The 26,468-nt window shown below is 37.0% G+C and overlaps 1 protein-coding gene across 1 annotated transcript in view; it reads right to left on the minus strand.

Annotated features, from left to right (window-relative positions):
- Positions 1-26,468, minus strand: part of lrba (LPS-responsive vesicle trafficking, beach and anchor containing) — a 283,565-nt gene that overhangs the window by 226,954 nt on the left and 30,143 nt on the right. The window contains exons 2-15 of the mRNA XM_088633176.1: positions 19,115-19,346; positions 17,790-17,890; positions 16,790-16,885; positions 13,326-13,447; positions 12,280-12,406; positions 11,205-11,324; positions 10,062-10,208; positions 8,185-8,382; positions 7,599-7,732; positions 6,791-6,899; positions 2,530-2,682; positions 2,111-2,279; positions 1,322-1,401; positions 29-91 (exon numbers count right to left, since the gene is read on the minus strand). Coding sequence (XP_088489302.1) covers positions 29-91; positions 1,322-1,401; positions 2,111-2,279; positions 2,530-2,682; positions 6,791-6,899; positions 7,599-7,732; positions 8,185-8,382; positions 10,062-10,208; positions 11,205-11,324; positions 12,280-12,406; positions 13,326-13,447; positions 16,790-16,885; positions 17,790-17,890; positions 19,115-19,346 — 1,851 coding nt within the window. The remainder of the gene's footprint in view (positions 1-28; positions 92-1,321; positions 1,402-2,110; positions 2,280-2,529; positions 2,683-6,790; positions 6,900-7,598; positions 7,733-8,184; positions 8,383-10,061; positions 10,209-11,204; positions 11,325-12,279; positions 12,407-13,325; positions 13,448-16,789; positions 16,886-17,789; positions 17,891-19,114; positions 19,347-26,468) is intronic.

Here is a 26,468-nt window from a genome sequence, read left to right on the forward strand (position 1 = left end):
CAATTTAGTTGTAATTTATTTTTATTACCTCATGCATTGTAAGAAGGTAGTTGAGAATACTCTGGAGTTCATCTTCCTTCACTCCATAATCCTAACAGAGAAACATAAATAAAAACAGCTTCAGGAGCAGTAAGCAGTACCATCCACAGTAGTATACTCACATTAACAGAAAACAAGGACGAAATCAAGTATACCAGTCCAGCATGGGAGAGACTGCCACACTTTAACCCGAGACATTAGAAACCCCATAAAGCATTTTAATCGCAACTTGGACATAGCAAGGGAAAATATCTAATGTTTTGTGAAAACACTACAACTTGCCCACCAAAATATTCTTTCAAGGACACTTTGAATTTTCCTTTACATTGCCATTTGAAAACTGTAACCCTGAGACTCCCATTTTCAAGGCCCCACGAAGCAGCTGCAGTTACTGGTCAAGTACAACTGAAGCTGTTTTTCCAGCCATCTCGAGAACATCTCGTCGAGAAGCCAGACTATGAAAGTGCTGAAACGATATCCCAGAGGCTAATCCGCAAGATAGAGGCTTGCACACTTCAAAATCATCACGTTGCCCTGCCAAAGCAGGAGAATGACCGACTGATCCCCGCTTGCGTCTAACAAGAACAGCCAAGGGTGTCTGCAGAGATGTTAGCCAACCGCTATTCCCAGTTCTGGACTTTTCAGTGCAGTCCTGATGACCTGACCACATATTCCAGGTGAATACCAGAATCCACGCAGAGTAGCAGTCAGGCTGCTGTTGCAGGACTCAGTTTTATTTAGAACAATTTAATTTTTCTACAGAATGCACAGCACCACAGATTAAACAGTTTCTAAGATGAAAACACATACTTAACAGAGATGTAATTCCTTGTCTCCTGTCGCTCTTCATTTTATTAAACAGTTTAGCAATCAGCTGAAGTCTATTTTCTTAATGCCCACAATTATACAGATTGTCCAAAATACATTTAAGTCATCGGATATGAATTTTATTTGTTGTATATGTTAAGAATTAAGAGATATTTCTGAACGTATTCCACGCCTATGCTACAGAGAAAAGCAACTGAAAAGCTTGCAGTTTTGTTCTTGGTTTAGACAGAGCATTGATTTCTTTTTATGAAGCAGAAATGGATAAAGATGGGTCTCCATCAGCAAAAAGGACATAAGGGCTGCCTCAATTATCAGTAATCTAAAGGATGTTATTAGAAACACAGAAGGGGCTGCAGAGACATTTCAAGAAAAACAGGCTAAAAACATACTAAGCATTTGAAAGGAATCCCAGATTTCACAAACGGCTTGACTTGTCCAAATGTTTTAAACTCACCTTCATTATTAACTGTTTGACAAACAACAACAGGAATGCTCGCAAAGAAAGGATCTCCTTCTGGCTGGGTCTCGGTCCATCTACACAGATAAAATTGAATCAGTAGGCCTGCCACAGTGAATATTTTTCATTTCAAACATGTTGCTATAAATCCATACATCAGGGCATTGGCAACAAATTGTTTATTTTATGTTGAAAGAGTAAATAACCTTTTATTATTAAGTATGAATATTTAACTGTGCAATCAACAAGTGACAACTTTTCTTTCAGGTTTAAGTTTAGAAAATTTTATTTTGGTTGTACTTTTAAGAGTAAAAACATGAACACAGAATTTAGAGCAAAATAAACACAATGGAGCTCAATAGTGTGAAACTTTGTGACACAAAATGGGACTCATCGTCCACCAAAGTTTCACAGGCTAAAGACAGAAGATCTACTAGATATGCATCAGGTGTATCAGAAAGCCACAATGATTTTATTTGCAAAGCAATACTGTAAAATCAATCAATAAGCTACGATGAAGCCTGTTCATCAGAGTCAAAAGGTATAGTCAGATTTTCTTAAGATATTGGTTATTTTCAGAAACATGACAACACCGGAAATCTCATAAATACAGTATATATTTCATTCTTTTGCAGGTGGCTGTCCTATGATAGAATGATAATTTACGCATTTCCAGTTGGTGAGGTGGGGAGTCTTAAATCTAAGTGTAAATTAACGATGCACAAAAAGAACCTGACACCGTTATGTGCCATTAAGAGCAGTAACCAAAAACAGATGCACATTTACCCAAGCCTTTAGGTGTGACTCCACTGCGGTCTTGTGGATTCACAACCCAGTAGTAGTACTTCAGAGTATGCATAATCTGCAAGACGGTCCCGACTCTCCGGATTGCATTGTAGATGGTGACAGTGCTGATGAACTCAGTGGAGAGATAGGTGTACAGTGTCAGCTGTACCTGTACATACCAAACAGGGAGGGAGGACAAAAGTTTGCAGATGTCACAGATCTAAACATCCATTCAAACCTCAGTATTCTTGACGATTAAGTATCTTGAAGCTCCTGTGAATGAATTTGAAAACCTCAACTGACCTTAATATTGTAAGATATTGTACATTTAGTCAAGATAACCTAAATTTCTTTTTGAAAACTATCATGTATAGGCTGATGTATAAGTATAAAATAAACCTTTAGTGCAGTAACTGTACCTTAGCAGGAGCATGTATCCAGATAGCAGGGTTGAACAGGATGTGATCACATAGCTGTTTTAGCAAGAGGACACCATTCTGTAAGTTACTCAAGTACCTGGCAAAGGCCAAGAATAACTCCAGCACAGGTCGGGTGGCATGTGCTTTGGAAGCCTGTAAAAAAACAGAACAGAAAAGAGGACTGTTGGCAGATAAAACAAGACAGAAATGAATTTCCCAGTATTTGACATACAAATTCCACAATAGAATCTATATTCTGTGGGTTATTATTAAGTAGCGCAGACTAACTCCTGACATAATGATCATTCTTATTCTTGTTTAGAATAAGTATACAGCCGTCTCTAAAACTAGTACAATACCTAGATCTCTACTTAAAAGGAGTCAGGTTCGCAGCTAGAAAAAATAATCAAGAAACTCTTCACATTTGCAATAATGAGCGAAAACAGCACTTTACTAGTACAGACATTTTTAGGAACTCCTTTTAATCCATCCTCTGCTTTTTATAATAACCTCTTTGGCTGCAGACTTACAAATTCGTCAACTACTAATGATAAAACTCTCAAAGACTTTGAGCTCCCAAAATTCTACTAATACATTTCTTAATACAATAATTAAAAATATTTTGTGCTAAAAGAAACACATATAATGAATGCTGCACAGGCCTGCAAAAAATTACTGTTGAAAAAACCTCTCCTGAAGATCGGTTCCTACAGATTTATATGAAGAACCAATTAAATGTATAGCCAAATGAACAATATTCATAGTAAGTGTGTAATCAGCCTTAAATGAATGGAAATATTGTATGTTTGAGGTTAGCTGGAGATTAACAAAATTAATCCAGATATTAATCTATTATTCTCTGTATTTTCAAAACAATAGACATTGTCTTAAGTGCAGTTGTTTATGTCCTTGAGTCAGGAATGAGGACAAAGAAACAAATGATCAAAAGTATGGTACTAATTGTTAACTCAGGCTAAACTAATTCTCTGTTTTAATCTTTGCATTACCCTCTTAGTACATAAATATTTAGTGACCAAACTATTCTGGGCGAGGTCATTGAGCCAGGAAATGCCAGAATAAATAGGATGCAACACAGAGAAACCAAGCAAAGGGAAAGGGAAGTGTCACGGAGAGGGAGACTGAAGGAAAGGATCTGGAGTGTGAGAAAGGAACCTCTCTGTACAGGCTATGAAAACAGATCCCGATCCTCTCCAGGTAACCTGAGCACTGAAAGAGTACTGGACTTCAAATTTTAGTTGCAAGGAACGTCTTGACCAATGCATTTGTGGAAATATTTAAATCAAAACTGTTGAAATCATCATGCCAGAAGAACTCTCTCCTTGTATAGTGATGCTCTAATCTTGAAATCATGAAAGAGGTTCCCATTTGGTGACTATCCATTTTACTGTGGTTTACTCTTTATATTAGATCTTGTTTATTAGGACACAGGTTCTGTCCTTGCTTTTATGGAGCTTAAACTTCAATTACAGGAAGAACTCTAAAAATGCGCTGCCTACAAAAAACAGAACCTGATACAAATATTTGTTCCATTTAAGCTTGCCGCATATTACTGTATTATCAAGATGTGCAGGAAGAAGAAACCTGAGGAAGAAGAAAGCTGAGCACCAATGCTGTTTCACAGTGGGTCATTCCAGAAGACAGAAGGGAGCCCTGCAGCAGGCATTGTGACATTTTGGACAGGCAGCTTACAGGTTTTCCTACATAAAGGAACTCTTAACAGCAAGATCCACTGACATCACCTCAAGTCACTCCTGGGGGGTGGTGATCAACCAAGTAAAACTGATCGGCACATGTGCCGTCGCTGGAATTGAGTGAGCCCCCACCTACTCAGGCTGGAGAAGCGCACAGATACACCAGCACCTGACACCATACAGCAGGTGAAAAACAAATATAATTTTGGAAGGACTGAAAAGGAAAAAGAAACTGGGTAATTTCCCAACTGTAATTTGTAAATGAGATGCCTACATGAAGCAGGTTAGGTTATTCTGAGGTGTTACTAATTCAGTAAAAGTAATTAGGGTTAGACTGCGTCAATGAATTACCTTATAAAAAAAAACCAAAGGTAAGTCTGTACAAAAAAAGCATGTGCACATCCTAAATTAGAGAATATAATCAAATAACAATTTTTCAAAATTCTGAGATTTTAAGAAGAGATATCGACAGAAACCAGTAAAGCAATTTGTGACCCAAAACAAATGACAACTGTTTAAAAACTGATACAGGCTGAAAAACAGTGGAGACAGATGCATCATGTGTAGTTTCATCAGTTTCAATCAATATTATTGAAGATCCACTTAGTGGATTTACTTTTGCATAATAGCATGTAGGCAGCTTTCAGTTGCTCTTTACAGATAATTTAGGACCATATCCCTTCATGTTTACTGCTTTACAAAAACTATAACTACTGTATTTTAAACATTAATATAAAAGTTAAATTTACTTTTATATATATATTGCCATCTTGCTATCAGACAGTGGCTCCAATTTGGGCCACAAACCATTTCTCAAAACAGGTTCACTGCTTAAGTCATGGTATGACCACAAGGTCTTTTGACTGTCGTGAAAACCCATTACCATAAGACAGGACAACCTTATCATAGTGTGAAAATACACCCTTAGTAGACATGAGGCCTCCAAAAGGACAGAAAAATGAGTAACACCATAATAAGATGGAAAATATACTAACACTGTACTAAAGATCACTCAGTGTAGAAGCAACCAGAATAATCTGGGTTTATCCTCTCTGAGCATATTCACTAGGAATGTATCACACCTGACCTCTTCATTCTGGACAAATGTATGAGGGCTATGGAAATGGAAATGTTCTTTGTGTTTTACTTTGCTTTCATTTTGATAGTCAACATGTCTGTCATGATGAGCATGTAGTGCAATCACTGTACTATAAGATCCATCTCAGGCAGAAGCTTAAGAAATAAGTATTGGCTTGATAATGATAAGCATTAATATGAGGAGGCTCCCTGCACTAGAGCTGTATGAAAATTCTACAAAGACTAAAGACTAAACAATAGGAATCCAAGACCACATATATAGATCCTCTATACGTAAAAGATTCTCAGTATGGAGGTCTATCAAATATTATGACTGACTTTTTTTTAAAAAAACATTAGATTGGAAGCTATAAATGACATGGTGTCTACATACAGGACATAAATGTCAAGAATTGCAAAATTATATCTGTGGCTTTAAAAATTAACTGCAATTTAAACTGTAGTAAACTTTCCTTTCTCCTTTCTTTTGAAGTACTACAGTATATGCCAACTGCTGACCAAAAATGGATGAAGAACAGAAAACAACCATATCTGGCATCCAGCTTACAGAAGCAAAATCTCATCACAAAGACAGGCTCTCTTATTTCAACTTTGTTTTTTTTTTGTACATAGGAAATGAGGGTGATCTGTAATTTTGGATTTACAGCTATTCAACAGCATGTTTATGTAGTGGCCTTTGCCGTTACTGCACTCTATTTAAGACAACACGTCGATCTTGCCTTCAGACAGTCCTTAATGAGAACAAAGTGACTCTGTTTTTGGACTGCAGAATACTTTATTAACAGTTACTAAGGAATGTGTTTATAATGCTTTGGCCTACAACAATGTTTACTTTAGAGCAAATTTAGAGCAAATACAGTTAAATAGTGTTGCAGTGAAGCTTTTAGGATCTTGCACAGGCAGTTATTTGAGTTCTTGTAAGAAACATTTCTTTTTCAAATAGGTACAGTGTTTATAAACAGCCTTATCATGGGTGTGTTGTCACTTTTACTGCACCTTAACATTGGTTTAATTGTTAAAATGTTTTTAGAATTTTTTTTACCCGCTTACTTTGCAAAAACTTCGACAAAGTACCAGTCTGGCAAAGACAGGCATGATTTCAAGAACCCGCATTCCTTTTCTCTTTTCAAAATAAGCAGACAGGAAACAAGTAGTGATCATTTTTATATACGTGTCAGTTTGTTTCTCCACCTGAAGCCAGTTTCAGTTCTAAAGACTTTCTGAACACATTTTGACAGTTTTCTATTGTTAAATCACATCATTCTTACTCAACCAAAGTTATATGGAAATTAAGACTTTTTAGGTGAAAACAGTGGTTCATTACAGGATACTGGTTCAATGTTGTGCTATCTTGGGAGTTTGGTGCAAGAGTTTGGAAACACTGCTTTAGTCTTTCTTCTTTGAAGCGGTTAACAAGAACATCAGGTGTAAATGGCTGAGGTGTTCTTTACCTTCTCCAAACTGTACCCAATTACTAGAAATCCCTTGGAGGCAAGGACTTGTTCTTGCATGGCCACAGAGTTCTTCAGCAGCTCCATGACAAATGACAGCAGAGTGCAGCTAGGTAAAGACAATAAAGAGAAGCCAATCAATGAATTTGAAACTCAGCTCTGTGGAAGAATGAAAATTGACTACTTAGCCAGTGCTATGCTAGACTAGCACATCATGGTCTATGGCAGATGTGGAACAAATTGTGTTGGTGTTAAACTAGACTGTCACTTTGATTCCCTCTGTGGAGAGACCTGGTTTTCGTTTCTAAAAACAGAATTTTGAAGAATAAATCTGCAGAGCAGTTCTCCTCCTAAGATGTGGGTAACCTACTTTGAAATGAATGAGATAGACCTCTATCTTACTCAGAGAACTGAATTCCAAAACCTGCCATGTCCATACTGAACCAGTAGAAAAAAAAGGAATTTGCATTTTGATTCAAGATTACAATGTGCAAAGGAAGTATGGTTTTTGGTTTTCTGTATTTTTAGCTGTTTCCAGTAGCTGATCTGCCAAAATACCAAAAGGAATTCAAATAATCTAAAGAAATTAGTCCATGTCAATTATAAAAAGAATGTTCAAATGCATAAACTGGTTTTATCAACAGGTACCGGCATTGAACAATTAAAATCTTATGAGGAAAGCTGAGCCTTACTTTTATATTGGAAGTACAACTTTCCAAAAAAAACATGCATTGATTTGACGAGGCAGTACAAGGAAGGAGGAGAGTCATTCACATGTTGGTGTGTAAGCATTAAACTGGGCTGTTACCAGACTGTGGTGTCCACTTCCCCGCTACCGTGCTGGAGGTAGTCGAGCTGTGCAAACAGAGGGAAAAGAACCTGCACTCCTCCAATGGAATGGATCGCACTCTGAACTGAATGCGTGACCACTGCTTTGACATCCTGTTGACAAAACACATCAGATCAGAAATACCCTCCACGGCAAAACACCACCCCCAATTCCCGAGTATTAAAACGGAATAAGGATCATGAGGTTTTGATGGTAACATTGAATAGAGTCTTGGTTCTTTACAAAATGGGACACAGAAAATTAATTCTGCAATAAAAATGCTTTTTAACTAGGAGACTTTTGTGAATTGAAGCACACTGTATAAAAAACATGTACATCAGAAAAGTGAAGTCATTTGGACTTGCTATTGTTTTTAATTACATGCACCTTCCGAATCATCCTCCTTCCATCCTCATCCTATCGTTAACATTCTGCTGCAACATGACAGCATCTCCGTCAGAGGATTCAGATCCGCCAAAGCATAACTGTTTACAGAAACCCAATAATGATTTCATTTCAACAAGGATTCCAACCGAGTTCAAGCAGCACACAAAGAAGACTTTACCTGCAGCATAAGGGCATGAGGCGAATGCACAAAAATTGAGGGGTTGTCCTTGGGGGAAGACTCCAGGCAAAGTTGGGCATCTGTAGCTCTGGGGTTGTACATGAATGCAATGGTACTGGACAGCTTCCCCTCGTAGAGCAACATCTTATGGTGCTCAGCAAACAGAAGGTCACTCTCTGCCTTGTACTTGAAAGTGCCCTGGAAAAATAAACCAAGGAAAAGTCAATGATTAAGCTTTCAGCTAGAGGTGACTACCTTCACAAAACGGTAGATTGTTTTTTTAATATCAGTATTTTCAGGGATTAAAATCAAAAGTTAACTTTGACAAAAATAAGAATATAAACAATAAACATGTACACTATTTAATATTTAGTATTTTTTAGAAAATGTACAACATTTTTGTAGATCTGATATCAAATGTATTTTGTATGTGTGACAGTAGAACAATGTAGTTCAGGTGGGTAGCTGCACCAGCATGTGTAGGCTGCAAAGGAACGAGTAATAGGTTTATTCCACGCTGAAAAAAGAAGAAAGAAAACACGTTCTGTTCATTACAGGTAATGTAGTGGGAGAACAAAGGCTGAGAGAGAGGAGGAGCGAGAAGCGGGAACAGGGGACAGAAAGAGAGGCCAATCGAGAGGTGTGAAGTTAGGAAAGGTGAAGAGAAGTGTGAAATGAAATCTACAATGAATAGAGAGAATTTAGAAGAAAAGTAGTCTTTCATTAAGAGAAGGGGGAAGGTGTGATCTTAGCTGCAGGATAATTTTGGTTTCTGTAGTCTTTCTGATGTAAGTTTGGAAAACCGTCTTTGAGAACACAGACGGAGAGATTAGAGTGGTCATGGCCATCAGAGGTGAAATGAGAGACAATGGGCTAGGAGAGATCTTTAATCTTCACAGCCCTAACATGTTCTCGGTACTAGCAGGTGATACAGCGAGCTCTGTTGCAAGGGAAAGTGCCTGGTGTGGATGGTTGCTGAGGGGGGTCAAGGGAGCTGTGAACAAGAAGGTTACGCAGATTAGATGATGGGGCGGCCAGAAAAGAGGGCCCCAATGGAGGGATCATCCTGTAGGATGGAAAAATTGTCCTTAATAGTCCTGGGGATAGGAACTGTGTTGGGGTGGTAGGGAAGCACCAAAGAAATGAGGTTGTTACAGCGGGAGTTCCCGAATGAGTTGATGGTCCGAGGGGTGTTTTTGGCTCGGGCAAGGGCCCTGTGAATAACACTGCTGGGATATCCTCTGTTGATTAAAAAGGAGTACATTTTGAGGGCTTGGTTCTGGTAGAACAATGTGATAAAAATGTGTTTTGTCACTACTTCTCAGAGTAGAGGAAAACTCCCTAATAAGATACATAGACACTCCTATGCTCTAAAGAACCTGACCAGCTGCTGTCTACTATAAAACAGAATATTATCCAGGACCATACAAGAAATATTTGATGTAAGCAAAACTAAGCAACCCTAAAGGTTAAAGCCTGGTAATCCTCCCTGCAGAAGTCCTTGAAAGTGTTTGAATTTTGATTTGATTACTGCATCAATATATTGAATTAAATTCAGATGAGTTCCAAAGACTGTCTTTTTGAAGTGAACAGAACACAATCACACCTCAAAATTGGAATGACAAACTAAAAATGAAAATGATATCATTTGGAGACACATCAGAGAAATAATTGCCCAATAACAAAAAGACTAAAAGTTAAAGAACACATCTGTATGCATCCATTGACCAGTATCGTGTTACTTAATACTTAAAGCATGTGAATGAAAATGCATCCTGAATCACCACTCTTTTGCATTATATTCCATTTTCCAACTGTCTGTTCTATGTAGGCCCTTATAGATGGCTAGATATCGAAAACCTTTCTACAAAAGTAACCTTGTATCCAGGACCCAGCTGATAAATAGCAAGTATCTGGGCTGCGCTGAGGGCTTCGCTGAAGAGGTAGACTGCTCCCATCTGACCACAGAATACTCGGTTAGCATCAGCAGTCTCCGACGACCCAAGGAAACACTTGTCAAACGTCTAGGAACAAAACAGTGGGAAAAGAAACTTGAGAAACATGAGGAGAACATTACTGATAAGAAAAAGTTTTTACCCAAGCAAAACCCAGAACTTAAGTTAGGTTACAAATGGGCCATTCAGCCCACCTACCCATTTGGGAAACTAAGTGCTGAAGCCCGATTGTGTTAACACACTTCAGGAAGACCACGAACAGCACCAGCTACAGCATGAATACATTTATTTAACATGGGCTTGGCTTAATTTAAAGTAAGACATACTGCATTTCCATACACTGAGCAAGATTAAAAGAACTTTCAGAACGGAGGACCGCAATAGCTTGAAATGTGCCCCATTCTAGTTTGCCAATTCACAGTGCCTTTGTTTTCAAAGAAACTAACAACGTGATCCAAGAAATCAGTACAGCTGGCAATCTGCCCGAGTTCTTCAAAACTGAAATATTCAAGCCTAATTAAAATCCTCCGTTTGCTGTCATTAGAGCATTTCTTACCTAATCAAAAAGGAACAATGAATCTTGTAAAAAGGTTAACAAGTTAATAAACCTAGAACATATTCTGAATAACATCAGAATAGATAGTTAATTCAATGACAGGCTATTTTCTTAACAAAAGTAAACACTTAGATTGACCGATGTGAAGAAGTGAAGAACCAATCAAACCATAATTTCTTTATCAAATGACAATTTGACAAACAACTCCCAAAATATTTTTGTAAATCCAGCAATCAAAATCTTACTTCTACTTCAGATACACGCCAAAAGGAAAAGAACACTACGAGTGCTTTACTGAAACTGTTAACACTGTCATGTATCTTCTCGTTACATCCAGAGGACTATAAAGACGTTAAATGAACTCCATGTTAAAAAAAACATTTTCAGAATTATATTTCTTTAGATTGACTTCCACATTTGACAACATATGTTGGAATGCGCAGTGTTGGTGATTAAGTGGAATTTTTGCAGTACAGAACATAGACTTTAATTGTAACACTGTTACTTACATCACTAGTATTAACCAGCCACGTTATGTCCCCATATGATGCAAGTTCACCATTTACGTAGCAGCTGATTTCACTGTTTTTCCAGCGATTGTAGATGTGCACTATTGTCACCATGTACCACTGAAACACAAAATGCTTATGTTATTGAAACAAAAAATATGGACTATACTCAACTAGTGAAAACATGTATTCAAAAGAATTGTTACACATCATGAAAAAATAAGTAACATTATTGGTGCTATTTTTACACTGTTTGAAATTATGTTCCTCTGTCTATAATAAACTTACTTAAAGCAATGCATGTCAGTACCCATTACATATCACTGATCTGTCAGTCATGACAGGCAAATAAATACTACTGTACACTAAAGCAGAGTCGGTTCAAAAGGACAAAAGACCATGACAAGAGTAAGGGGAAGATGAATCAGAAATGATTGTTTTAAACAGAGACAGAGACTAGCATTAGGGGTGTTGCGTTTTAACTGCATTAGGGAATACACCCAGTAGCCACTCCCACAACTCCGTCTCAGGCTGATTGAAACTGGTGTGAAATCAAGCATGCAGAGTCTATTATTTTTTCCACAGCACCGAAAGCATTTTTTCAGGTCCACTTCCCATTGTCTCCACACTGCTGCACTCGAGGGAAAATTACAATTAAATTAAAAAATTGTGGCTAGAAAATTCATATCCACATTTGCATACACACTTACACCAGACACTGCAGAAGCATTAATTTCTTTTGTTGGGCTCCTAATTTATAACTCTGAATGACCTAATTTATAACTCTGAATGAAAACATGAAAGCAGTGCTTATAAATGTCACACAACATGATGAGGTCTGGGGGGTGATTTCCTGGAAAACAATGGAGATACAAGTTGTCTTCATAACCTGCGCCTCTTTGAAAGCAAAGAGTTGCATTGGGTACCTTCAGATGTACCTTCTAACGCTCCCTCAGTTCTTCCCATCTCCACTTTTGCAATGATTAATGAGATTCTCCACAAAAAAATATTTTTTTTGGAGTCTAACCGAGAGGAATTCAGTCTAATTTAAAGAGGAATAAAACTGTAGCCCTACCTTTTGTGGTTTGAAATCGTACTTCACACAGTGCTGGAATCCTTTCCCTTTGGATTTTAATGAAGTCACGATCAAGCAGCCGCCAACAAAATGCGCAGAGTATCCCAGTCCTTTACTAGTGCGAAAACTATGAGAAAACCACATCTTAACTCAAAGGGTGTTTGGAAAAAAAAGTTGAATGGCATGAAAACAGGGTAGCTATATTAGAAAGAGCGAGCGGTGGAAACATAGGGGATATTTTTAAATGAAAATACTAAAAAATACCCACTTCAAACGTTGTTAGAAATTAATACATTTAGCTATCTACTGCAGATCTCTCCTGTATTAAAAAGTCACAGTGGAGGAGTGAAATTTTATTTCAAAATTGAACTGTGTGATTAGAGGTCTTATAAAGCACACAAAGCACAATCTTCTTAAATTTGATTTTCAGAAGAATTAACTAAATGTTGAAAATAGGGCAGAAAGGAAAATCATTAATTGAATGCATCTTAAAATGACTTGACAAACATTACACCACCATTAATCAACGAACTCTGCGTATGGCTGTACGCCTCACAGAACTCCACACTTCATTTAGTACAGAAAGCATATTAGTTGCACAAAGTATGTGCTCTCGTGCCTAACAAGTTGTAATGCAACCTTAAACGCACCCTCAGGGAACAGGACAATTCAAGCAAACAATCCATATTTTTCTCTGAAAGTAACAGGCCCAATGTGCCACAGAAGAGAGTGACATCACCTTCAGTCCAATTCCTAAGGAAGCGTTGAACCACAGCGAGACCATGAATAACTACAGTACACACTGCATCTTGTATCCTGGGGCCAAAGTAATGGAAATCAGCAGGAGGGTGAGAGAGCATTGCTGTGAAGAGTCTGAAAATGCAGCGACTTTCACCAGCCTTAGAGAAAACGACGGATGCTGTGCTTATAGAGAAAGTTCAAAACATTTTCTGCAAAAATGTCAAAACCGTTACATTTTCAAGCGAGCAACCTTCCATGGCGCTGCCTTGGCTGGCTTGCCGGTGAGCTGCGCTGCCGTCACTCACCAGTATAAGTAAGGTTTGTCCTTGTCGATGTTGATGTTGTTGATGGGATCCATGCGCAGCCAGGTGTGGAAGGTGAAGCCATTCTGGTAAGGCCACTTGGCAATGGGGGGCAGAGCTATAGCCTGCAAGGAACAGGAAGTGCTTTCAAAGCCAAAGACTTTGCAACAGGCTGGCAGCATCATTTCGAAATTAGAAGAGACTCCCCCAACCATTTTCCCTCTTTCGTGAGCGAACTCAGTTATGGACAATCATTGCATTCAATTTAAGAGTCGGACGAAAAGGAGGTAACAAAGCTGGTTTTATACATTTGACCAAACAATTACTAGCCTAGACAAACCAGCACATGGGAAGACATTAAAAAGATCTGGTCTGGGACACGCTAATCTTGCCTAATGGCTTGTGTCCAGCCCCCGCGATAAATGCACAAAAATGTTTTTTCAGCTTTATGAATTTAGTCAGCATTTATACAACAAGATGAGCATACAGAATGTACTACTTAAATAGTTAAAGTATTCAGACCAAGGTAGAAAGGGGCATGCTTAAAGTGCTCAAATAAAGAGTCCTGACAGGAATCTGATAAAGGATATATGGAAATGCTCAGAGCCAGAGAAAAATAAGAGGAATTTAGACTTGTCGAATATTGTAAAAGCCACTGAGCAGGGAGAAAAGTAATGCAACCAGACTGCAGGCATATACTGGAAACATGACTGAATTAATGCATACAGGCAAGAAAAAGTAGAAAAATAACATTCCTTTTTTAAAACTACTTTATGTATACATATATTCAAGATGTTTTTAACTCCTAAACTGAATGTTCCATACTGCACTTAATAAAAGATAAAACTGTTAATATGGTAATATGTTAATAAAAGATCATATGTCAGTAATCTTTGCTCAGCATTCATAATTATTTTTTTGGATACAAATATCTAAAATATGTCCCGTGAAAAGCCAAAGTTAATGTCGGCTGAACTCTTAGCCTTACTCAACATATACCCATCTTGTCATCAACATTAACCTTACATAAAGTATAAAAGCGTTGCAGTGGATATTACTTTCCTTTCCTTAAATAATTAATTTGTGCCCATCAATATTAGACACCATGTTAAAATATGTTTTTTAAAAGCTCTAAACTTACTGGAATCATGGAACACGAGTTTTACTGGAATCATGGAACATGAGTTTTACTGTCTCCTAACTGATCTGCATTTATTCACGAGTCCAGATTCAGCCTTATGACACTGCCTATTCATAAGCCCCACTGGAGCAGCTCCTCAGCTTGTCAGAGACATGTTTCCGGCACTTTGCTAGTGTCAGTTCTGCAAAGCAAACATAAAAAGGAACACAGCCTGACAAATTTAAGAGGCTGCCCTGCTGTGCAGAGATACAAACTGAGTTAACGATGTTTTCCAGAACTGCATTACAGACTGCAGGATATCTACAGTACTCCCCTTGCTTAACAAGAGATGAAGATCACCATGGTAATGAGGATTCATATCTCAAACTCAAGCTGTTCAAGACAGAGGTGGCAGCACTTTGGCTCTGGACAGAAACACCTGGTACAGCCATTATCGGTCACACAACTAATAACCAGCGTTCCCGCAGCTCAATGAAATATTTTTTAATAGAATAGTAATTTATGAGGGTCGTTTTTTTTTCTATGGTCTCAAAATAATATCTGTGCATTATAGAATGAAAACAAAACTTTCAATTCACTTTCTGCTGCATTGTTATTTTTTATCTATTTCCCCCAGTTCCATCTGGGATCATCTCCACACAGGAGGTGGAAAAAATTGTATTAGCTGAACAGATCTTAACAACGGCATAAACAAACCAACTTACTATACATTTGTAGTTACACATTTACTGCCCTAACAGCTAGAGCTGTTATGAAAATACTGAGTCCTTCACTTACTGATGGGCTCCTTAATTTTCCAAACAATTCTGTGATATTGTACAAATAGACATCGCACAATGTAAGTACAAAATATTTAACAGCTGTCATTTTTATTATGGTAATCCTTCCTTGTGACCTATATTCTGATGTTCTGTTCAGACTAAAAAGTTGCTGTGTTATTGTATTACACCATGATCCATGAATAAAAATTACTAAAAAAAATTAAAAGATCTAAAAGTGATGCTCTGGCAACAAAGTTATTAGACCTTTTTTTCAACCATTTAAGATCAAGTCACTCATTCTGCTAGAGGGCAAATTCTTATTAGATACAGTACGTTCTCTCATGTTTTCGGTTTCAAAGATATTTCCCAGTAAATACATTAATACTGGGAATATGGGGAAGTTATCATTACTTCCAGCAGTTTCTCTATTTTTCACTGGAAATCTATGTAAAAATATTAAAAAGTTGGGTTTTGGAAACGAAAACGTGGGAGATGGCTAAAGCTCATCAGCTAGCTTCCTTTTGCAGATGTTCACAGACTATACGCAAAATAATGTTTACAGGAGCACAGCAACATGGCCTCTTTTTATTTCATGTGGACCTGTTTCCAGTATGTCTTTCTGGACATTGGAGCAACATTTTATTTTCCCAATTGCAAGAAAATAAATGGCCACTGGCTTAAAAAACTACCTACACCTTGATTAACAATAATACCTTCAAAGCTTGATAGAAATCTCCAGCAACACAAATGCTGTTAATAAGAGGTTTTCCTATATACAGTATGAAAATGCTGGGAGAATTCTGGTCAAAATCCTTATCTCCAGCGGACTCCATGTTAATTCGGTCAGCCATGCCTGCCCTCACATCCCTGTTACGCTCTGTCACAGTAGAAGTGACTTAAGACAAAAGAACTGCAGTTGCCATCGATTCTTGATTAAAAATTACTCACTTGTCCGGTAAAACCAAAAACAGACCTAAGATGTTTAACTGTATTTAGACAAGTGCCAATTAAATTGATGCCATGGAAATTTCTTTTTGCAAACATTTCTTTCGTTATTTCGCCTGAAATATTCCGCATGGCTAAAGCTGAAAAATACATTTGCTAAAAAAAAAAATATGACACTACAGGATATATTAGGGAGCCTAAAACATTAAAAAAACCTTCCGCTTGCAAGAGGTGAGGTGACTGCATGAATACACCTCTGGTTTTCAATTGTGCCTCACCGCTGCAGGTGGAGCACTCTGTTTGAATCATTTTCCAAGGAGAGTCAAGTCATTGAAACAAATCAGAAAGAGCAACAGCTTTAAAAAAAGTGACCATAACAACAAAACCAGAAATTCACTAGAGGCATGTTCAGGATGAAAGTAAGGCAGCACTTCTTTCCGGGAATATTGGATATCCGGCATAGGGGACTGTCAGTCACTGGGATCTTCTAAGACCCAACTAAAGAAAGAATGTTTTAATATAGAGCAACCCAAAGGTACTGGATAAATATCTACTGGCCTAATCACCTAGGTGATCGAGATATAGTACTGTCTTGATGTATTTTCTAAACACAAACTCACCGCCGCACTCTTCCCAGGAAAGCTGAAGAAGGAGTCAGGACCATTTTTATGTGGCATATACTTTAAAACTGACAGCAACTTCACAGCATGCGGAGGCTGAAAGAGAAAAGATACACAGAAGACACATGTGAACAGAGTGAGATAGAGGCTTAAAAAAGTAACATATACCTCTAGGGTGCTGTTTTGACAAAGTAGACCATATTGTAATCCACTAATCAAGCCCGTGTAAGCATAACTTCACTTTAATTTTCTGTCAGGCCCCTCTCCCCCAGGAGATGGCGAAAAATCTGACAGCAATATGTTCATACATTTAAACTCCCAGCAGTTCTTCATTAGTTAGGAGTTTCAAATATTAAAGACACAAAATCTTTAAATTTTGATCAGGATTCATTATTTTAAAGACACTGATACAATTATACTTGAAGTCACAGCGATTTACACAAGGTAGATAAATTCAAGTTTTTTTTTATTTTCCCTAAAAATATGCTCAATATGGTTTTGTTCAAGCCACCTGAAGCAATTAATTACTCTTGCAGCTCTTTTTTACATCATAAAAAAGGAAACTTGACCCATTTACTTGACAATTTGATTAAAGATACTGACAAACAAGTGGCTTTCCCTTCATCCCTTGTTAATAAGATTTATTGGCATTATACTTTACCCTATTTTTTATTACTTCTCTTCCCACAAATATTTCATTTCACTTCAGTAGCCTTCAACAGAATGATTTTTTGTCTTGTGAAGAGCTTAAAACATCTTTTATGGTGCACATTAAGTGTATTTTTAAGGTAATGTATGCATAAAAGCAAAGATGTGCATAGAAATACTATTCAGAGGAAGAAAGAGAGAAAAGGAAATGGAAAAGTCTACTACAACACAGCAGTTCTGTCAAAGTTTGGTTAATTCCAAGAAAGGTCACATCATGAACATGTTTTTAAAACCAGCAACTGGTTCAAAATCTAGCAATATATTAAAAAAATTAAAGACAATAAAAATGTACCCATTGTCCTTTTTCTCCCTGCAATTTGCTGAAGAACAGTTTCAGCTCCTTGACAGTTATACTGTAGCTAGCCAAAACTCCCAGCATATCAACAAGCAAATCTGTAACAAAAAATCAAGCATGTTAGCATTGTACAACACTATTATACTGAGCACATCTCATCACAGCAGTCACCATCCCACCTACAGGTTCAGACAGCTCAGAATCCCTTAATTACCAGTAATTTGTTTCAAGTACTGTACAATTACGTGATCACTGGAGTGGGAAACATGGGGTGAAAGAAACCACAATTCTTGAGAAGAGATTTACTCATTTCAAAAGCAGAAAAATAAACGTTCCTTGGAAATTACTCAAGAAGAAGTTGGTACTTATTTTATGATACAGTAAACACTGTTTAAATCATTAGCAGCAGTAGATTTAAAGCCATTCAATCTAATACTCTCTCAGCACAAATTGTATATGCAGCTATCCGAGAAGGTAACAAGTAATAGTTTATTCCAAAAAGAAGAAAGAAAACACAACGTTTCAGCTGTGGAGCCTTCTTCGGGTGTATCAGAGAAGGGGTTCAGTATTCAACAGAACAAGAATGGTCCAGTAAAAGAAATTACAATGTAACCAGGATAACACTAGGAAACTAATTGATATATAAAGTATGTAATTAAATGTTTTTTTTGCATAATCTTTAACTAAATATGACAATGACAGTCTTTATTGACAGTCAATTATCAAAGTCAACATTTTATGATGCAATAGTTAATACCTGATTAAAACCACACTCAATATTTTCCTTTGTTTCCTGAACACTACTGCTTCAGAAGACTCTCCTATAAAGGGTCTGTTTTTTTGCTTGTGGGCTGCCATGGACCAATACAGTTCACGATTACTTTCACATAACACCTGAGGAAAGCACCAGGATCAAGGTTGTATCCATACAACCAGTAAGTTGAAAAACTGAACATTCGTCGCCATAATTCACAGAGAGGCCTTTATAAGACATACTCTCTACGCATCTTTCTTTATGGCTATTTTTTCACATCCTTTTTAAGCTTTACCAAATTCGACTCGAAAAGTGGCTTGAGATACATACAATATTCATTTTGTACTGGCTGAAAGCCCCAAAACCTATTTCTCCTTCAAATTTCTTACATGCTCTTCATGTCTCCATTAAAGAGAGTAATGACAATGATCCAGACCGATTATGTGGCAACGCAATGCTGTGCGCTGCCATACATGTCATGGAGTGATGATGATTATGGGGAGTAAACATGATCAGAATAGGAAGATGCTAGTTTAACTTCAGACCTGCAATTACACAAGAGACATACCCGCAATCATGCTGTCAGTTTTATCGATCCTCATCAGGACCTGCTCGATGAGCCCCATCTCCGTGCAGGCCTGCAGGTTGCGGATGCTCTTCTTCAGAATGGCGGTGAAAATGCTCCATACTTCAGCCTGGCAGGTTTGATCACACTTATCTAGGAGCTCCACCATGCAAGTGATGCTGTCCACTTCCTGAATGATGAAATTCATTTCCAGGTCAAACTGGCCACCTACAAGCTAGGAAAAAACAAGCATGACCAGATTACCAGAGTATAACTGTAATGAAAATAGATAACTTTTTTAGAGACAGTGGTAATTATGATGCTAATAAGAGGCAAGATTGCAATAGTGCTAAATATGTAAACATGGAGACGGCACCACTAATATGTCATTATCAGGCATGAGTTGTAACAATGAGACCAATTATGAAATACTTCTAAAAGGTGAGAAAAGGTAAACTCAGAAATAAGGCCCTAATCGACAGTATGTTTTTCTGCTGTATTATCCAAATAACTAAAAACAAAAAAGACAAAAAGGATGTGATTGTGTAACAGAAACTTCTTCAAATCAACAATACAATATGTAAATTACGGGCTTGTAATAGCATTACAATAAGAGATAATATTGCAACTGGACATTTGCAACCCTTAAGTAAGCCAACTCTTGAAACACACTCCAACCCCCGCTCTTGCAGGAGTTCAATACGGCTGAGAGCCAACAGAAAGGGACAATCTGGACAGCCAGCCTTGGGGTACCTCAGACTGCTGACCTAAATGAGCAATGAGCCCAAAAGGCTTCTTTTTAAAATTAAGTAAAGAACTAATAACAATATTAAGTAGGCCTTACGGGAAATTAAGACTATGCTCTGAATTTTATATACTTAAAGATATGTTTTCATAAAGAAGATTGCAGATTGGAATGCTTATTTTAAAACCATATTTTAGGTCAGTCTCTTCCACTAATAAGTGGTCAACAAGAATGGATTAAGATGAAAAATGGGAACGTAAAGCAGACGTTTTGTTGTTTGGTGTTTTTAAATATTAGGCTCTCTTTCATTTCTTTGTACATTTGTTCCTGCAGGGAACCCTGGAGTTTTAGTTTTAGAATCTTATAATTGAATTGTCAAATGATGTTTCAATTTGAAAATAATGTGAATTTGACATGGCTCTGACATTTTTTATCATAATTATCATCAGAAAGTTTGATCTTGAGTAGGTGTGAAATTGAAAGTAACAATCCTGTTAATTCCAGCATTTTACAGCAATAAGAAATTTTAAATCTGACTTAATATGTTTGTAGTGGTCTCCCACTGCTGCAGAAAAATAGTACAATATGATTGAGGTTTACAGCAGGTATATCTCTTTTGCAAACATAAACTACAGGTAAAGATCTGTAAACATCTGTAAAAATCAGACTTGTAAAAAAAAAGATTTATAAAATCAGACGGCTTCTGCTCTTTGCACCTATTTTGATAAACAGACTATTCTTTATATTTTTATAGGACTCACCCCTTTGTAGAAAATATCCATAAGTACAAAGCTTAGGTTGCTAAAGACAAATCACAATCTAAAAATATTTTCTGTAAGAGGGGTTTATTTTTGAGTAATTGTACTGTCATAAGTATCAAACTTGACTTTAAAAACGCAATGATAAGGAAAAGAACAATGCTGATGGTGAAATTTATTTTGCTAGATGGGCACCAAATTGGCATGTATGAGATGGACAAAAGAAAGATTACCATCATTTGTCATCAGACAGGCTGCAAAAACAATTTGATCACTGGATAGAAACCAAATAAATCCCTAGAAACATGATGGGAAGCTGTCCCATTAAAATGAATGAAGGAGGATTAAAATCAATGTAACCCACAACACAAGCTAAAAAGCGGAGATGAAAGGAAGCGCTGCAGCTACTGTGCCCCGTGTAATACACCATAATGGAATAACGAAACCTGACAAAACCAACAGATCGGCACCGAAATTCTCATTCCTTAACTTTCAGAGCTTTATGTAATCTCAACCACGGACATGTCTGTTTAAGACAAACAATGAGGCCAAAACACAACAAAATAAAATGTGCAAACCCTACAGAAAATGACCCCCCCCCCAACACTTAATAAGGAACCCCCCCCCCCAAACACCTGCTGTGAAAACCAATAAATCACTGGTGCTCAGGAACAGAGCACCTTTTGTGAATTTGCATTTCTGGCCTGCAATAGAAGCCCCGTTCTTTAATGGATGCATGGTGCTGCAAGCTGAGGGGTCTTGTGATTTATGAACGTGACACCTTTTGAGAAGCGCAAATTCTTCACAGTTAGACAAGCCCTAGAAAGTCACTTGAGGGTTAGGCTAATGCTAGAAGCAAGGTCTACGAGCAAGTTCATATTTATTGTGAAGCGAATATTTTCACGGAATTTTAAAATGTTTATTTTCCGGTTAGCAGTTTAATGTATATAGGGAAAACAAGAAATGGTCTGCAGCTCATACCTTTGAAATCCTAAGTCAGGCACTCAAAGCATTAATATATTTTAGAAACATATATATATTATAAGCTGCCTTACAATACTGGCAATGTCTGTGGTGCTGACAAAATAAAAAATAAAATGTTCTGGCAATCCCACAGTGAAACTCCCACTCCAGTAGAATTTGTAAATTTCAAGTTCAAATCTGGCCAACTGAGTGGAACAGTAACTCCCTCATGGAAGCTTGAATCTGAAAGAATGCAAAAGACTCCTCTTAAGGTAAGGAATTCAGTAGTCGCACACAGTGAGGTCTGGCAATTTAAAGCTTTATGCAGAGAAACCATTTGCATGATTCAAAATAACCCTAAACCTAACATATGACTGAAGAGCATTCCATCAAGATAACACTTGCAATTCCTCAATGTCCACTCAGATAATAATTCCGGTGAGTCGGGGCATGTGGATCCACTTGCATACCATCATGCATACTATAAGCTACCATGCTGATCTAGCAGGTTTTAGTTTTATAATTATACCAATCAGTGTAAAACTTGAATGCATCTACATATGTGGCAACACTTTTGAAACACAGTTTAGAAGCTGCAAATAACGTGTTTTCAATGAACAATAATGATAATTAAGTAAAGTATTTATACTGTATATAAAAATAAAACAAAACTTTTACCAATAACTATACAATTAATTAGTAGGAGTCTTTCTTACAAGGATATTGAATTTCTCGTAAATGTGGTTTTAGGCATTACTATTAAGAGGAAAAATGAATAATAACTATAAATTCAACATGAATAAAGCTTCCATTAAATGTGACTTATAAAAGCAAGTACACAGTAGACGTACCTGTAGTTCAAAAGCATCTTTGAGAGTTATTGCAAAACAACCTTAAAGACTAGCATTTTTAGTCTGTAAAGGACAGTAGTACACATAACCTTTGTTTCCTGGTAATGTACAAGGCATAACGTAGTGAGTCACACTTTTAAATAGATTCTCACCAACAAGCACTGCAATGGGCTAGATGAGGTTTATGATGGTGCAGTACTGTGAGTTAGATGACATGTTGGAAATGAAACACAACTTGCATTCAAACATGTATTCTATATGACACACTTTTGTTTCCAAAAAGCAGTCAAATGAATTAGATTCTCTCCACAGAGAGAGAACCCTCTAACAAGTTGTCATATTAAGATAACCACAAAATGTTAGTTTGGGGGAAAATCTATTTAATTTAGCACAGTTAATTGTTTTAAGAGTAACTGTCATTTTAGAAGTACTATTTTATATTTTAGAATGGGTATTTGAAAACGCCTATCACTAGTTCTTAACTTTTGGTTGGAAAACAAAATCTACTTCATGTAAACATAACAGCGCATTAAGATAATTTCCAAAGCATTTTGAGGACTCAGAATAACAGAGAAACATCTCATTAAAACATGAACATTTACCTCCAATATGTTGTAATGGCTGTTTAGTGCCTCCATTTTTCTTCCACCTCCTTCAAGGACAACTATGTGAGGAATGTTAAAATACCGAGCAGTGCTCTACAATCAGTCAGGATCCATCATGCTAAGCCATGTGAAAAAAACACTACAATATCTTTCAGATAAATACCGCATATTGTCTCTGAAACTTGCTTTATAACTTCAGTCCAGTCTATGCAACCACCTCCTGCGGTTGAACAAGTCTCAGTGGCCCCTTCAAACTGGATCTTTTGTCTTAGTGGACATTAGATCCCTTACAGGAAGACAATACTGCCTGTTCACCCTTGGAAGCCTATAAATTAGTAACAGGGAGCTTCAGCTGGAACACAAACCAAGTTAGGTTTGTGGTACAGGTATATTGTTTACACAACAGCACAGCAAATGAGGTATGTCTGCACCACCTGTGTTATTCAGAAACATGAGCATTTTTTTCTTCTATGAGAAATACAGAAAAACTAGATCATCCCTAATGCATGATCGCATCCAGCTTGAAATCAGCCAGCCAGGGTATTTGAGAAAACAGATGTCCTCCAAGTCAGCGAGGTGAGACAGTACTTCACAGTTTGGAGTAAATTATCAGGATTTTACAGAGGGAAAGGATACTAAGTAACAGAAAGACGTGACCTCACATGGTACAGTATAAATCACTCTGTAATATACGGCTTGTCTTTTTTATAGTTTTACCCCCCAGAGCTTCTGTAAATTGTCATTCATGTTTAGGATCAAGCTATTTCCTCTGCCATGGTTTTTTCCACTTGTTTTTTTCAAACAACAAACATTTACAAAAATAGTGTTTCAGGGTCAGGTACAATCACTTTAATGTTAAAAATCACATAATACACTAATTAAAGGTAGTGTATTGGGACTATTTCTGCAGCTTGTCTGTGTAGTTGTACCCATAGCATGCATCAGGGCTACGGGTACTGGCAGGGCTAGTTTGACCATGGCCAAACAAGAGGTCATTTATAATTGTTTGTTGATAAAGAAAATGCTCATATATGCCATCATATAACAGTGCCAAGTAAACAAAGCAGATCACTTATTAGACATCGGTATATGAATTCAAAGAAACTAGATTAAAGTTTTAAAAGTTTATTGTAATTTACTTTCAAAAGATCTTTTTTTTTTCCCTTTGGATGTTAAACTGAGGTCTATTTGGTCATTGAAGATCCCCATGCCAGTATTCATTAGAGGAGGGATGTTAACTGGAATCCAGGCCAAATTCCACTTTTAAAACCTTTCAAAATCCATCCCTCTTTAATTCACTTGCTGAAGTCATTTCTCACGTTGCCACCTGATCTCCTGTGCAGTGAGGCTGCAGGTGCAAAATAGCTGCCATGCATCAACTTAGTGTGCTCCGCATTTTAGTGGTTGAAGTCGGCTTCCTACTATCTGTAAAGGGCTTTGAGGAATTACGGTTACTGATCTGAAGTATTGAATTCTGCATTTTCAAATACAGATACAAAACAAAATTCTTTAGATTGTCTGAGCTTAATTTTTTTAGTTTGTAGTACTGAATTCAGCACATCATGGAAATTATTTTTTTGCACTTCTTTTATCATTACCTAATGATCATGTGACTGTACAGTATGCATAGGGCACAGACTCTAAAATGCATTACCAACTCACTGCTGCAAGTCTACACCAAGATCTGTGAATTCAATTTTCATAATTAATTCTACTATGATATCAATGGTAAAGGATTATGGAGGGGGCTACTGAAAACACTGTAGTCTACATGTTTATCAGCCTGCTCAATATCCTTGAATTCCAAGTGTCCAAATAAAGTATTTATCTTTAGGGGAAGAGATACTTGAGCAAACCAAATTCATTTTAATGATGCTTTTGTCAGTGAAAAGTCATTTAATTTTAAAAAATATATTTTGTTACTAATGTTTCCAAAAACTGTAGAAAAAAAGATAAAAGAGCACAATACTATTAGATTGTATAATCAAAATCTAAATCCTAAATCTAGTAATGCACACTACATTATTTTCAAAAGTAGAAAGGTTAATTTAAAGGCCATTTTTAAACATTGACAATAGATATGCTGTTATCATTGTTACAAATGTTTCAGTATTTAAATGAGAGGTCTGCTAAAGCAACTTTTACATATTTAAGTCAATGCAGCCCAGGGGAAAATTGCTATTTTTGTACATTTCAAGATGTGCTTTTATCAATTCAGAAAGAAAATAACACCCTGAGATGCCTTATTAAGGAACAGACCAGAAGGCAGAATGATGTTGGATGGTACTGAAATAAATGCAAATAAATTTAGTTGCAAAACTCTCCCAAGGAGACAGTAAATTAAGGGACTTCTGACCACAAGCTCTTTGGTGTGCATGTCATCAGAAGGAAGGCAGTGTTGCATGTGAACATATTGGGTGTTATTTTTTATGAGCTTGAATGTTATGAAGTACTACTTCAAACCAAGTCAGAAGTGGCAGCTGAATAAAGCTCAATTATGACTATATCATTGATTGCTTTTTTATTTCCTTATGTTCTTGTGCTTTACAGAAGCAGAAAACTCTAAAACAGGTGAAAAATGCAAATGCAATAGTCTTCTAATGTAATATTACTTTGTATTTTCCACAAGGTTATTTTTAGCGCAAAACGATTCTTAAAAGGTCAAATGCATTAGATCTATATTTGGAGACTTTGTGCTGTTTTCAGTTTATTTTCCATTTCAACTTTCAAACAGCTTGCCATGTTGGCTTCAAATTTAGGTTTCCTACGATTCTGAGACCTGACCGCTTCTTTCTGGACACAAACAGGTTTCAGAGCTTTGAATTAGAGAAGAATACAGACACTGCATTTGTGACATACATACTGAAGCAGTCAAACTTAAAAGTAACTGTGCTCTGCACTTATTTTCACAAACTGTTAAGTAGAGAGCATGGCTACAATAGGTATTCTAGCACAGCAACTGGATGCCTCAATCGTCATGGAAAGACAAGTGCTCAAGCTTCTGAGGAATCTCCAAATAAACTCAACCTGTACAGGAGATCTGTGGAGAGCAGAAAACCTAGATGGAACTGCTGATATTTTCAACACACTGTTCACAGACATTTCCACACTGCTGTTGCACACATTGCTCTTATTTTTGTCTCTGTAACTAAGTAAATACAAGTCATTAGAAACAAATACCGGATGACGGTATAACTAATTTAAAGAAATAAACCCACTGTGAATTGGTCATTTACAAAGTGTATAATTGAAATATTTTATGTAGTTTTTACCTCTTCTGTTTTTGACCACATTGATGAAAAGTAACAATGGGTCCAAAATAAAAAACGTTCGGAAAGAGACCATGTTTGGGAATTAGAACTGTTCATGTCCAAGTCTGACTTCCATTTAAAGTGGGTCAAATGTGTTACGAACAAAATAATTTATTCACACAGT

This window comes from Lepisosteus platostomus, chromosome 1 (assembly GCF_059453375.1).
Source record: "Lepisosteus platostomus isolate fLepPlt1 chromosome 1, fLepPlt1.hap1, whole genome shotgun sequence".
Lineage (NCBI taxonomy): Eukaryota > Metazoa > Chordata > Actinopteri > Semionotiformes > Lepisosteidae > Lepisosteus > Lepisosteus platostomus.